Source organism: Cyprinus carpio, chromosome A7 (assembly GCF_018340385.1).
Source record: "Cyprinus carpio isolate SPL01 chromosome A7, ASM1834038v1, whole genome shotgun sequence".
Taxonomy (NCBI): domain Eukaryota; kingdom Metazoa; phylum Chordata; class Actinopteri; order Cypriniformes; family Cyprinidae; genus Cyprinus; species Cyprinus carpio.
This window is the reverse complement of record NC_056578.1, coordinates 36549338-36563628: the sequence shown is the minus strand read 5'-3', so window position 1 is coordinate 36563628 and position 14291 is coordinate 36549338. Positions and strand designations below refer to the sequence as shown.

The following is a 14291-nucleotide window of genomic DNA, read 5'->3' as shown; positions in this document are numbered from 1 at the left end:
ATGAGGGAGGGATAAAGTAAACATCAAGGTTCCTGTACATGAAACTAAACTATATATGATTAGCACACAGCTCAGCCCTGTAATTACGCCTCAACAGAAGTAAACGCTTGTACAAAAATGCAGAGACAGGTTTAAAGAGTGTAGTTTTTGTTGCTATTCTGAACATGTAACTCAATGCTACTTAAGCTAACACTGAAACAAAACGAAAGGAGGTATTTGTTCACTGATTAAAAAACTAATTGATACACAATGTTTCAGCTCTTTTGAAATGACCCTGGTTAATAGTCAACGACATGCTCAGAATTCCTCATTAAGTAAACAAAGATAGCAGAGAGCCTGGAAAAACAAATAAGCACTTATTAATGGTTAACATTCTTAATTTATTTCATGTTTTTAGCTATGAGACACATAAATGACCAGAAACTATTTAAAAAGCCTGAGGATACCGAACTGCCAATATAAATAAGAACTTGACACTGAGTAAAATTTGAGACAGAGCTCTTCATTTCTCTCATGTCATTTTTAATGGAGCAACTCACAACTGTGTGGAAATTTGTGCCTGGCAATCTCTCAATGGCTCAGTTTCAAACTCTAGTAAGCCACCCAACTAGACAGCATTTGTAGATAGCACCAATGCTGCTCAAAACAATTGGAAGCTAAATTTTGCTGCCTTCTAAGAGCATGGGTTAGGGTAAGGGTTAGGTTTAGGGATAGGTTCAGGGTACGTACCTAGTTGTTACCCAGTTATTGTAATTATTATAAAAAGTACATAATATGTACATGTGGAATAGGATTGTAAAATAAAGGGCTACCACAAAATTAATCAAAGATGACAGACAGAGAAATCCTGACAAATTATATTACTTCAAAAAGTACTGAATCAATGAAAAAAATAAAAAAACTAAAACTTAAAATATTAATAATCTTTAACTATATATATATATATATATATATATATATATATATATATATATATATATATATATATATATATATATATATATATATATATATATATATATATATATATATATATATATATATATATATATATAGATATTTTTTTTAATATATTATATATAATTATGTATCTTTTTTTTTTTCATTGATTCAGAACTTTTTGAAGTAATATAATTTTTGTTTATCTGTTTTGATGAATAGGCTATTGTATTTTTAGCTCAAGTACCAATATAAATATTTGTCCTATTAAAAACAATCCATTAGTTATTTGTGTTTTATGATTATCAGTGACTTTTTAAGCTTAAGCAACATTGCTAACAAACTCTACAGGTCTTAGACAGGGTAGACGTCATTTTTAATTTTACATGGATGAAAACAAAGCTATAAGGGATAGACACACAGTCTTTAAAATGGCACACACTGTATGAAGGACCTATATCACATGTAATTTTCAAAACTGATTTATAGAGGGTTTTGTCAACTGAAAGTCTTTTGAAAAGATGTTTCATCTGCTTAACAATCGGTAAGTTGTTAAACAACAGTACAATCCATTTAATACACTGTACTTCTATCCCTCACAGCCTAGTTTTTGCATGTCAAAAATTAAACATGGCTCCACCCCGAATAAGGTCTATTGGAAGCTGCCTTCTAAATACCTCATTTTAGCCAAATTCTACAGAAGTATCACATGTATACTTTGTGGATAAGGCAATCCCAGAATGCACAGTGACAAGCCAGTGAGAATTATGCCAAAATGATGGTTAAAGTCAAGGGAAATGCAGATTATGAATATCAGCATACTAAATTCAATATTGAAACATTGATTGCAAATACTGCAATCTAATTAAAATGAAATTTTCTTACAATTTGTCTGTGCTACATATTTTTATGCATAGTAAAGAGTAATTAGCAATATAATCACTAAAGCACTGTTTTTGTGTTGCATGCAATTTGTTGCCGACATAAAGAGTTCAAATCATATATTTCGATTAGGATGCTGTCCTAGAAGATAAGCGTCTATGTAGAGAGTGAAGCAGAGGAATGACAGAGAGACTAACCCATCATTGCTGGAGAGGTCCATGTGCTGGTGTAAGTCCTGCATCACTTCTTTAAAAAAGCACAGCCTCTTCTTTTCTGCCTCCTGTGTGATTTCAAACACTTGCTCCATGTCTTCCATGTAACGTGGGTTACAGCGATTCAGCTCGTCCAGGGCTCTCTCATAACGCTCCTTAGCCTGAGGGCAAACGTCCAAATACCATAAACTGGTTGATGAGACAGAGTCATGGGACACAGTTTACAAGGTCAATTCCTAAGTTCAGAATTTCCTGTCCAGAATACATCTAATGGACCAGTGCACATTCCCAATGTTTGGATCTACAGTTTAATCTGAAAGAGCAAGCTCTACCACTTTCTTCATTTGTGAGTCACTTTGCATCAAAGCTTGTGCAAAATGAAATGTAAATGTACTAATATGAATTCCATTACCATATATAAATTATTGAAAATTACTGAAAAACCTTTTAAACTCTTGACACCTTTGAGAAGACAGAAACTGCAGTAAGTATATTTTTGTGAATGAAACCACACATTCAACAACACACCCATCATTTTGAATTGTCACAACAGGTTCAAAGACATCATCACAGGGGCTTTACTATTGGTGCAAGCGACAAACAAGCCTCATCTTGTCTAAGTTTATGGAAATTCTGTCATTTCATTCCCCACCCATCTCCTTCCAACTAGACATGAACAGTTGCAGACAAGCTAATACAGTTATTACGGACATAATGGAAAATCTTCAAAAAAAAAAAAAAAAAGATTTAAAAACTAAAATGCCTAATAAAACTTAATAAAATCATTAATAAAACTAAAAAACTGTTGTCTGTGCTTTTTCTCATGCTACCTTCTCGGCTTCCTGGGTACATTTCTCCAGGCGGTCTGTGAACTTGCGGACCTCTTCTGGGGATTTGGTGGGGTCAGCCTTGGCATGTGTTTCACGGGTCAATGCCGTGCGCTCTTCCTTCCGGGTTTGGTGATAACTCTTTTTGGTAGACTCCACCTATCGCAGAGAAGATTTTTACACAACCATACTATTTACTCATTACTAAATACAACCATTACACCAAATACACAGGGTTATCTTTAAACATACTTTTAAAAGGATAGCTCACCCAAAATTAAAGCTTCTGCCATCAATTACACATCCTTAGGGGCAGCTGTGGCCTAATGGTTAGAGAATCCGACCTTTTAACCAGAAGGTCGCAGGTTCGAGTCTCAGTGCCGGCAGGAGGTGGGGGGAGTGAATGAACAGCGCTCTTCCACCCTCAATACCCATTGCTGAAGTGCCCTTGACTAATTGCTCTCCGGGCGCTGGAGCAAATAGCTGCCCACTGCTCCGGGTGTGTGTTCACGGTGTGTGTGTGTTCCCTACTCACTGCTGTGTGTGTGCACTTGGATGGCTTAAATGCAGATCACCAATTCTGAGTATGGGTTACAATACTTGGCAAATGTCACGACTTTTTTTTTTCCCCTAATGTTTACCCCAAACCTGTATGGTGGTCAAGCTATTTTACAAAGCTAAATTTACATTCCATTCACATTACATAAGAAACTAGTTCAGTTGCCATGACGGACAGCAATTGATAACATCATTTTGGGTGTACTACCCATTTAACAGCAAAACAAAAAATACACAGAACAAAACATTGTTCTCTCAGCCATCGTGGATAGTACTGGCTTTGTATTCTGCACAGCAGGAGACTCACATCCTTCAGTTTTCGAACCCAGGGTTTCTGAGCCTTGCGGAAGCCTTCATCTGCGTCTTTGGTCTCACGGAATCCACCGATCATTTGCTTGTGGAAGGCATCCTTCTGCCAGTTTCTAATCTTTTCGCTGTCCTCAACAACCAGTTTCTCTTTTAGTTCCATATGGATCTCACTCAGTCTGTCTGCTGCATTCATGAAAGCATGCCATGCCTTTTCCAGGGTCCCATACTGTGGGCCTGCAGGACAGAAATCAGAATTTAGCTTTATCTGTTAGTTCATTACACTGAAGAGTTGCTTAGAAGCCCAAGTCAAAAAAGTCATTCTCATCTTCTGCTCTCTAGATACATGTCTTGCCTCTTCTATACTAACTGCAGGTCAGTGTGTCTGCCCCTTTAAGGTCACATGGTCTTCACAAAACAGCCATGCTTCAGGTAGTACAGTCAAAATCCAGTATATGTACACTGGTTGCTAAAGAAATGACGCACAATATAAAGTGATCACTGACACGACACAACATCAGCAACAAAGCGGCATCACTGTACATTGCACTTTCATACCTTCTTTTCCCCAAACTACTGCACAGCTATTAAGGGTGGGCACTGGCAGAGTAATATCACTGACACTGAGCTATGAGGCTCAAAGTCATACTCACCTTTCTCCACAACACCCCTCCATTTCCTGGCCCAGTCACTCAGCTGCTGGGAATAGCCCTTCTCAATCTTGGCACGCTCCTGGAAGCAGCTGACCAGCTCGTTGCATAGTTTGTAGCCATCGTCAATGCGTTTAACTGTCCTCTTGTAGTTCCCAGGCTGACCAACGAAAGTCATGTTAGAGTCATATTAAAATTGAGTTAAAATATTTAATTTTTGAATCTGACTGATCCGGTTCTCAAGTTTAACCCTGTGACTCAATGATCTTGTCACGGCAGTTAAAAGCTAGGATTATCATTGAATAATTACATTTCAGTCAAGTAAAGTTATTTAATTATTAAATGTACGATTATAGAATTAGATTCATTATTTATGACTCTAGTTCCTTTAACATTCATAAACCAGTTTAAGAGTGGGGTAAGCTGTCCTATTTGTAAGTTAGGTTTAGGTAGAAATTAGATAGTATTTACTGTATATTTTTGCACAAACAAACACAGGGGCTTTGTGACAAATCTCAAAAGCGCTATGATACATTTAGGGTAAGCTGCATCATGACAAGTGATGAATTGAATTATAAGGGAATACATGAATAATTTAGATTTCAAACAAAACTATGAATATAAATAAACTATTTATTATACACAACACCATTCCAAAAGCATTTTGCTAATCCACTGGCACATTCTACCTGATTCTCCCCAAAATTACTGTCTGTACTACACTGGCAACAAAGCTGATAGTAAAATAAACCTTTCACTTTCACTTCACCATCTTAAAGCACATCATATCTGTAAGTTTTCTCCAAGACAAGTGTGGACCTTACCAAGTATGTTTAAAGAAACAGTGGAGAAGGGGTACTCCTACTAAAAATCTCGCCAGGGGCAGAAACCTCTTAGAGAACACATGGAAATATCAGATCTGCAGGGATCCATTCCTGTAGTCTCCAACATCTTGGTTGGACGCCACTTACCTCCCAGAAGCTGTCCCAGCTCCCAGCGTCTTGCAGATCGCCGTTGGAAGACATTTTGGGGTCACCCTTGCAGCACAGAATGATGGCGGTTGTCAGTCAAACTGTGAAGAACAAGACATGAAGTCAAATAAAGCCAAGAACTGTAGTTATTAACAGCAAAATTTTGACATTATTGAACAAAATAAAACAACCAAAGGCAGCAGTCTTGCCGGAGAAGAAACTGGTTCATCCAGTCTCTGCTCTACATGGCACAGGCCCTCAAGTTCAATCCAACAAAACTAAACAGGGGCTATTCAAAATATATTCCATAAACATTTCACTTGCCAGCAGCCTGTTGTGACCCAACACTCCTTGGCCTCTACAGTTAAGACATCTGCCCAGGAACAGTAATCCTGTATTCCAATATAGAGAGGAAGCCAGCGTAGGCCAGTCTCACTTCTCTGTCTTTGAGTCTGCCTAAGGCAGCCTAGGTGAGGCAGAAGCTTCTCTGCACCAGTCTGGGTGGAGTCACAAAAATTATGCCACCGTCACCCAGGCCCTCCCACTAATTTGTTCTGAAGGAATGCTGAGTACACTTCTAAAAATAAAAGGTTCTTTATTTGCATTGATTGTTCCATAAAGAACCTTCAACATCCATGGAACCTTTCCATTACACAAAGGGTTCTTTATAGTGGAAAAAAACCTTAAGATCATTAAAATGTTCTTTACGCCAAGAACAAAAATGGTACTTTTAAGAACCAGGGCTCGCAAAATTTCAAAATCCCTCGTAGCCCTTCAGGCAGGCATTCTTCAGGTTTTGGTAGCCCAAAATAAATTTAACTAGCCCGAATAAAAAAAGACATCGGCTGAACTTTACTGTGGACAAATCAGCATGATCAGCAAAAAAAATAGTAGCATACAGGGATGTAACTATTCACTAAACTAAACTTACGCCAGTAAAGAACCTTACATTTTTATTAGTGGAAAATCCCTTTTTATATGGAACCTTAATTTTTTAAAAGTGTAGCAAGATTGTAATATTGATAAAAATATGTCCAATGACATGGAACTGTCCATTCGCTATTGCTCATGGGGACTCAGGAGACACTATGCCTCTCAGGCGCTTAATCATCACCTTAAAATAACCTGTTTATTAACACACAAACTGCTTTGGTTATTGCATAAACTACATTTAGTCCAAACAGAACAAGTATGTGTACACCTAATGAACCCTGTACAAGCTCTTCCTGTGCTTGTATACATTTAGCACTACTTCTGGCCTTGGATTATCTTCGTATTGTCTGAGCCAAGGTTGTATAGCTTCCTCAAACAGACACAACAAATGGGAGGAAGGAGTGGGATTGGCCACGCAGAAGCATCTGCTTCCAATTCAGGCCAAACTGGCTATGCTAATGGAAAATTTGCATCCTCAAGGGGGATTTGGGAACTAACAGTGTGTTGAAGAGCATTTGCTGTGGATGTTGATTTGTCAGTCTGTTGAATGGTTTGTTAAATCCTGGTTTCCAATATCTTTTTAAATTTGACAAAGGTAGGGCTGGACAGTGCAATGTGATAAATAAAAAAATAAAAAAATTACCATTACAAGATACGATTTTTGGTCCATATTGCCTTAGCTTTAGCATTTTAGGAGAAACAACTGCTTTTAGCATGGCTAAGAGTCTAACAGTTACTGTTAGCATGCTAATAAAAGTTTTTCTACAATTAGCCACTTTTTAAGCAAAAAAATCTTCAAGCACATTTCAAGAACCCCTACGTTCTGTTTTGGCTTATCCCTATTTTTAAACAGATCCTTTTAACACATCTGTTTGTTGCAGTTCAAAATAAATCACATCTACATCTGACTTCACATCCTTGAAGACCATTTGGGCAAATAAGCAAAAGGTTTTTTTTTTTTTAACAGCAAATAAAGAGCACTTGGATTACTTCCCCTGAACTTCCTCCCTGTGAGGTGAAGGCAGGGTGGAAAGTCAGCTCCTGATGACGGCATTTCTCACAAACATGCCAGGAGGAGCGCTGATATGAGAGCTTCACTTGAACTTTAGTTGCTAATTTAAAATCAAAAACTTTTACTGGAATACTAGAACTGGTACAGAGTACTAGCATACTTCTAATGGTGTATTATGTATAGAATACTGGCTACTATTAAAAAAAAATATCAGTACACATTATAAGGCTGGCCGATAAAATTATATCATTTTGAGTTGCGATAAAATTTATGTCGATAACGATGATACGCTCTGGACATTTTTACTTGATATGGATTAATATAACAGCAGAAATATATGCGAAAACAGCCAGTCAGTGCTTGTCGCTAATAGTGTCTCTGTATAAATGAATGATGCAATTTCCTCTGATACACAAACTCAAACAAACAAGACAGTGATTTCAGCATCTGCGTCTCAATATATGAGAACATTAATGCATGAACTTCATCTTCAGAGCTGCTCTGAGTAACACTTCACAAGCTTTTCACGATTTCATTTGCGAAAAACTATGGTCAAATACACACTGAAACTGAAAGTAAAACGGAAAGACCTTTACAACAACCCATCAAAATAAAAGTCTGGTTTAACTTGAAGAAATTAAGAAAGAAATATTTTACTATTGTATACAAAAATGTAATTCTCAAGTACTACTGGTAGTAGTAGTAGTAGTAGTAGTATTAATAATAATGATAATACTATTTTAAGGAATATCATACAACCAAGATATTTTTCATTAACGTATACAGTTATACAGTGCTGTTGCGCAGCATCTTACTTGACAAAAAATAAAAATGCAATGTTTTGTTGTAAATTAACTGCTATCATTTCATTACATTTTATAAGACCGATTCAATTGTTAAAGGGTCAGTTCATCCAAAAATGAAAATTATGTCATTAATGACTCACCCTCATGTCGTTCCAAACCCGTAAGACCTCCGTTCATCTTCAGAACACAGTTTAAGATATTTTAGATTTAGTCCGAGAGCTTTCAGTCCCTCCATTGAGAATGTATGTACGGTATACTGTCCATGTCCAGAAAAGTAATAAAAACATCATCAAAGTAGTCCATGTGACATCAGAGGGTCAGTTAGAACTTGTTGAAGCATCGAATATACATTTTGCTACAAAAATATCAAAAATTACGACTTTATTCAGCATTATCTTCTCTTCCGGGTCTGTTGTGAGCACGTTCACGACACTGCATTGACGCTGCTGACGTATGACACTGCTGATCTTTGTTATTGGGCACACCAGAAAACACTTCAGCAGCGTCGTACGTCAGCGGCATCACTGCAGTGTTGTGAACACACTCACAACAGACCCCGTGAATCAGAGGTAAAAAAAAAAAAAAAAAATCTATAAATACTGTTAAGTTTCTTGCACAGACCAATCGTTTTGTGTCTTTACACATCAAAGTATCTTCACGAGCCGCAGGGTTTAATTTGAATTTTCCTGTGCATGTTTTTTTCTCTCTCATAGATTCTGTTACCATTGTCATGCATTGTACAGCTGAGAGACTGCAACGGCTAGGGTTGGGAATTGTTAGAAATTTTCCGGTTCCGCCTAATGGTTCCGGTTCCGATTCCGGTTCCATTAAAATCATTAAACAACTATTAAAAAAAATAAAAAAATAGTGGTAAGGACAAATGCACAATACTTAACTACTCAATGCTCAATACTGTTTATTACTTACGGTCAACTTAATTTAATGTTTGGCAATGTCAAAATTCAACATATTACAGTATACACATTTTCAGGTTCCGATTCCGGTTCCATTTAAATGAACTATTATTATGTTTTTTTACTATTTTACCTTCATTGAATGTAGTGTTGCTGGAAGGTAGTAAGTAATGTGGAGTAATTCTAGTCCATCAATCAGCATGTGCTTCAAAGTTGATGTTTTTTACACTATCAATAACATTTTGCTTTTCAAGCAGGAATAAGATGGTTGGCCAAATACTCCCTTGAGGGATAAGACACTCGTTCATTTCCCTAAATTAATGAAATATAAACTGTTATACTTATAACCATGTATACACACACTCCATTAAGCCCCTATTTTACAAATAATAATGCAGTCAGGAGATGGTGTGATGCAATGAGTGGTTTCCACATTTTTAAACATTTAATATGTATGAAAATAAATATTTTCTATCACTTTGTTTATCACTCTTGAAATTACCTGTACAATAAATAATCTAACCCTCATACTTACATAACAATAACAGTCTATTTATTTAGTGGTCCAAGTTGAAGTCAGTTTGTATATTAATGACAATATGGGACAAATATGTAATAAGTGAGAGCAGTTGCTGTGCTCTGCCGGTACATGTACAGTCAGACAAGACATGCACCGTTATCAAAGGCGTGAGTGCACGTACAATCTTAGGAAACGTGTTCGGCAATTAAAGACACGATGCGGCGCGCGAGTCTGTGGAGTGTGCATCATTGGAAACAATTTTCTCAGTTATTAAAGAGGCAGGGGGGCATTTCTGTTATTTGGTTTGTGACATCCTTTACGGGAAACGCCGAATCATCAGAACACCGGTGCAAGGCTGCTCACAGCACAAGCATGTCACACCAGAACCGTTTTCGGAACCGAAACCGAAATTGCTCATGGTTCCAGTTCTTTTCTAAAAACAGAACCGGTTCTCAGTTGCCAACCCTATCAACGGCTGAAGCTTAAAATCTTCGTTCGTGTTGAACTGAAGAAACAAAGTCACCTACATCTTGGATGCCCTGGGGGTAAGCAGATAAACATCAAATTTTCATTTTTGGGTGAACTATTCCTTTAAGACAACTGTTTTGCATTGCTAGCTCTCTGAAATGTTGTTTAAATATGCAAACATTGCATTATCAAATTAAACATGCACTAATTTGCATACATTTGAATCTGAATATTGGAAAATGGCAGGTTAAAAAAATCTAGTTGCATTTTGACAAGAGTTAAACTTTTTTTTATTCATTTTATTATACAATAAAGCATAAAATATCGTCAGGAATAAAACATTGTATAAATCAGGTAAGTGATATAAAATGTAAAAGACTAGATGACTAAATCACCAGAAGACAGTCAAAAACAGTCTGTATATGCAATCCATTTGAAATAGAATACTTAATCAAACAGTCAAATCCCATACTGCTACTAAAAAAAGTTCATGAACATGCAATGTGCTTGCCTTGCATATGATCACTACTTAGCATTTTAGAATACTATAAACATAATTGCGACTTCTTTAAAGGGATACTCCATCCCAAAATGAAAATTTTGTCATTAATCACTTACCCCCATGTCGTTCCAAACCCGTAAAAGCTCTGTTTGTATTCAGAACACAATTTAAGATATTTTGGATGTAAACCTGGAGGCTTGAGACTGTCCCATAGACTGCCAAATAAATAACAGTGTCAAGGTCCATAAAAGGTTTGAAAGTCGTCGTCAGAATACTCCATCATGGAGAGACACAGAGGAGACCGTTGACAAATTGAAAAAAGTCATTATTTTGGTTTTCTTTGCATACAAAAAGTGTTCCCGTCGCTTCATATAACCCAGATTGCACGTCTGATGGCAGATGGAGTATTCTGACGATGACTTTAATACCTTTTATGGACCTTGACACTGTTATTTACTTGGCTGTCTATGGGACAGTCATAGGCCTCCAGGTTTTCATCCAAAATATCTTAAATTGTGTTCCAAAGACGAACAGAGGTTTTACGGGTTTGGAACGACATGGGGGTAAGTGATTAATGGCCAAAAAAATTTTGTACCAAAAACATAGCCTACCGAACCAAAACTAATGTACATACCGAACATTTTGTGTACCATTATACCCCTACATACTAGATATAAAAAAGGCCAGTATTCAGCCCATATATCCCTCTGCACCACATATTGTGTTGGTAGTTCATGAATATACAAGGAACTATGTGAAAACTACGAGGAAATGCAAGATAGAGAAAACACCTAAAAATGCATCAATACAGTATGTGCACAAGGCACTGAAGAAGCCAGACACACCCATTCCCATGGAGACTGTCACACTGTAAGTACAGCAGCAAGCAGCTGTGTCATGTTGAGCTCCAGAAATAATCAAAGCCCTAGAGATCCCGCCGAGCTGGAGCAAGAACACAGCAGATCCTTATAACCCTCTTCCATTAGCAGGCAACAATTTCCAACAGCTGAGAGCAGATGGAAGGAAGGACTTTTAGGCTCTGACTTGACATGTCAAATACCCACTGTCAGAGTCATGGCCCAAAGAGCCTAGCAACAGGTAAATCAACACAATGGTCATGTTCATGAAGATCCTAATACCTGTAAATTTGAAATACAAGCAGGGAGGAGTGCAGCCCCCTTTTCATTGTACAGGGCTCTATTGTGCAATACAGCAGTGTTTCTGGTTTGGTCCATCATGTCGATGTAAAAGAGCTCAGCACTCCCACGGAGATCCGAGCTAAAAACAAGCATGTCTGAGGAGAGGCGTGGCCACGATAGCTGTAATTACACAGCTGTGTCAGTTAAACACTGGGGGAAGAGCAGGCAGCTCTCAGATCTACTTTGCAAAAGATGTGTAGGTCAGCCTGGATGACAAACAGTAAATTACAGTGCATGTCGATAGCAAAAATCAACAGCTCCATTTATATTATTACATTATCCAGGGAAATAAATGTGCTGTTTCCCTTGCAAAACCACAATCTAGGACATTGTTTTGCAGTTACTAAGGTGTTGCTCAGTGGTTGCTATGCATTTTTAAAGTATTCGACAATGCTATGTTGGTACAATGCAGTTGCTGGTTGTTAGTATGTTGCTAGGGCAGTGGTTCCCAATTCAGACGACTGAGATCATCAGCTTGTTAGGAAAGAGCCTCATGAACTGAGCTGGGATCAACTGCGAACACTGGATAACTTTCCTGAGGTAAATGCAATGTTAAGTGAAATTGTTCATAAGCTGTTTTTTTTTAATGTATTTCTTTTGGTTGAAACACTGACTGAGTGATTACATGAAACCTGGCATTTCAGTAAGCTGTATTGTTTTTTTATAACATACCTTCTGATTTTCATGCATGTTTATTTCATGCTTCAACTTGTGTTAAAGTGGAAGAGACTCACGTGCTGCACTGCCGCTTGAACTGAGGTGCTGATTGGTCACGTCACATTCAAGAGCTTCAAAATTACATTTATGGTTTTAGTTCTGCAATAAAATTAACATCATTTAAGAGAGAAGACTTTGTTTGTTATCAGAAGTAACACAGCTTTTTAGATTATTGGATTGGAGGCGCATTACAAATCATAATTGGTGAAGGGAAAACAGAGGACTTGGTGAGCCTGGCTTGAACTACAAATTATTTATAGGTCAAATAGAACCCGTGTTAGCTGCGCTGAGTTAATGCATTAGCACTTCACGTAACGACCACATCACCATTTCGGGTGTGCATTATTTTCTAATAATTCAACAGCCCTTTGTCGATTACTCCTTCCTTAAAGAGGCTATCCTATTATATATGCAATACGTACCCTGAATAATATTTTCTAAAAGCATAGATGTAAATGTTTGCTGGTCGCAGTCAAAGTCAAAGATATTTTGGTGGGATTTTTTTCACCTGTTTTAATAAACCATACCATAAGTTGTCTTTCAAGTTCATAAGTTGTGCAGAATGCATTATGCAAAGAAATTTAATATTGAAAGTTATATATAAGTTCATACCAACGTAGTAGCAAAAGTAATAGAGATGCTTGCCTGCTGACCTTTGAAACACTGTGCAGAGCAACATGGCACAAACGTATTAACAGATTCCTGTTGTTGACAAAGAAACCTTGAGAACTAGGATAAAACCCAATTAAATTAACATTACCCATGACTAACAACAATAAAATCTACCTTCTTATCAAGTTGTTTGGACTTACTTAATTTTCCTTATCCTAGAACACGTCCAGATCCTTGAAAAGGCTTTGGTTTAAAATGTACAATCCATTGCATGTCTGCAACTATTTAAATTCTTATGGTATAAAAAACTATACCAATCAGCCCAGATGAAAAATAGACAGCAGCAGATGGCTGATCATGCATGTAATTTGTAATCTAGTGCAACCGCTTAAACCGGGCAACCCCCTTCCCCAAGAGGAGACAGATGCACTAAACTCTCATTTGTATAAATGCCTTTCACAATTTGTTGCACAAGTTGCTCAGAAACTAACAGAGTTTCAGAGGACCTGCTTTTGGGGAAGTTTACATTTCATAGGTCGTTGACTCTATTATGATGTTTTCACCAGATCGGTGCTAAAGTCTGTCAGGTTAGAGAACTACAAAACAGACCATTTCTTTAGTCAAACAACTAAGAACCAAAATTGAATAGGCATAAAGACAGGACTATAAGATGATTAAGAGAAATAATGCTGTTGGTTTTACAGAAAAATAAGGTTTAGTGAGTTTTAAAGTTTAGTAAATAAGGAAAAAGTTTGGAACAACAAATTATGACAAAATTTTCATTTCAGGGTGGAGAATCCCATTAAAAAAAAATTTAATAAGTATTCTCATGCTGTTGCAAACCCATTTGACACAAAGAAAAATATTTTAAAGAATCTTCATGCTGCTCTTTTCCATATAACACAAGCAACACAAAGGCTCTTAAGCTATAAAAAAGGACAAAAAAGCACCATAAAAGTAACAAAAATAATTAATATGATTTGTGCATTAAGTCTTCTGCAGCCATGAAAAATTGGCTGCAGAAGATCATGCTTTGATTGCAGAGTAGAACAAAATGTTAGTCATTTACTGAAACTCTTGCATGGCATGTAAACGTCATGTTGATCAGGTTCACTATGACGCCAAATTCCATTGGTTCTCAGGAGTCTCATAATACACTGAGTTTAAATAGAGGTAAAAGTATGTGAGAGTAAAGATCTACTGTGACAACTCAAATTTGTTACTTTTATAATAATGTTTTGCTGTTTTTGGAGCTCAACACCA

At 37.0% G+C, this 14291-nt stretch overlaps 1 protein-coding gene across 7 annotated transcripts in view; it reads right to left on the bottom strand.

The window, feature by feature from the left end:
* LOC109109955 (protein kinase C and casein kinase II substrate protein 3-like) overlaps positions 1–14291 on the bottom strand; it is a 34668-nt gene that overhangs the window by 10549 nt on the left and 9828 nt on the right. For 5 of the 7 annotated variants that reach the window (XM_042761017.1, XM_042761015.1, XM_042761012.1 and 2 more), the window contains 5 exons: positions 5346–5446; positions 4378–4534; positions 3726–3961; positions 2864–3019; positions 2019–2194 (listed from right to left, as the gene is read on the bottom strand). In XM_042761017.1, coding sequence (XP_042616951.1) covers positions 2019–2194; positions 2864–3019; positions 3726–3961; positions 4378–4534; positions 5346–5399 — 779 coding nt within the window. In that variant the 5' untranslated portion in view covers positions 5400–5446. Of the gene's footprint in view, positions 1–2018; positions 2195–2863; positions 3020–3725; positions 3962–4377; positions 4535–5345; positions 5447–5669; positions 5819–13228; positions 13464–14291 lie in introns of those variants that run through there. The other 2 variants (XM_042761014.1, XM_042761013.1) reach the window with 2 other exon arrangements.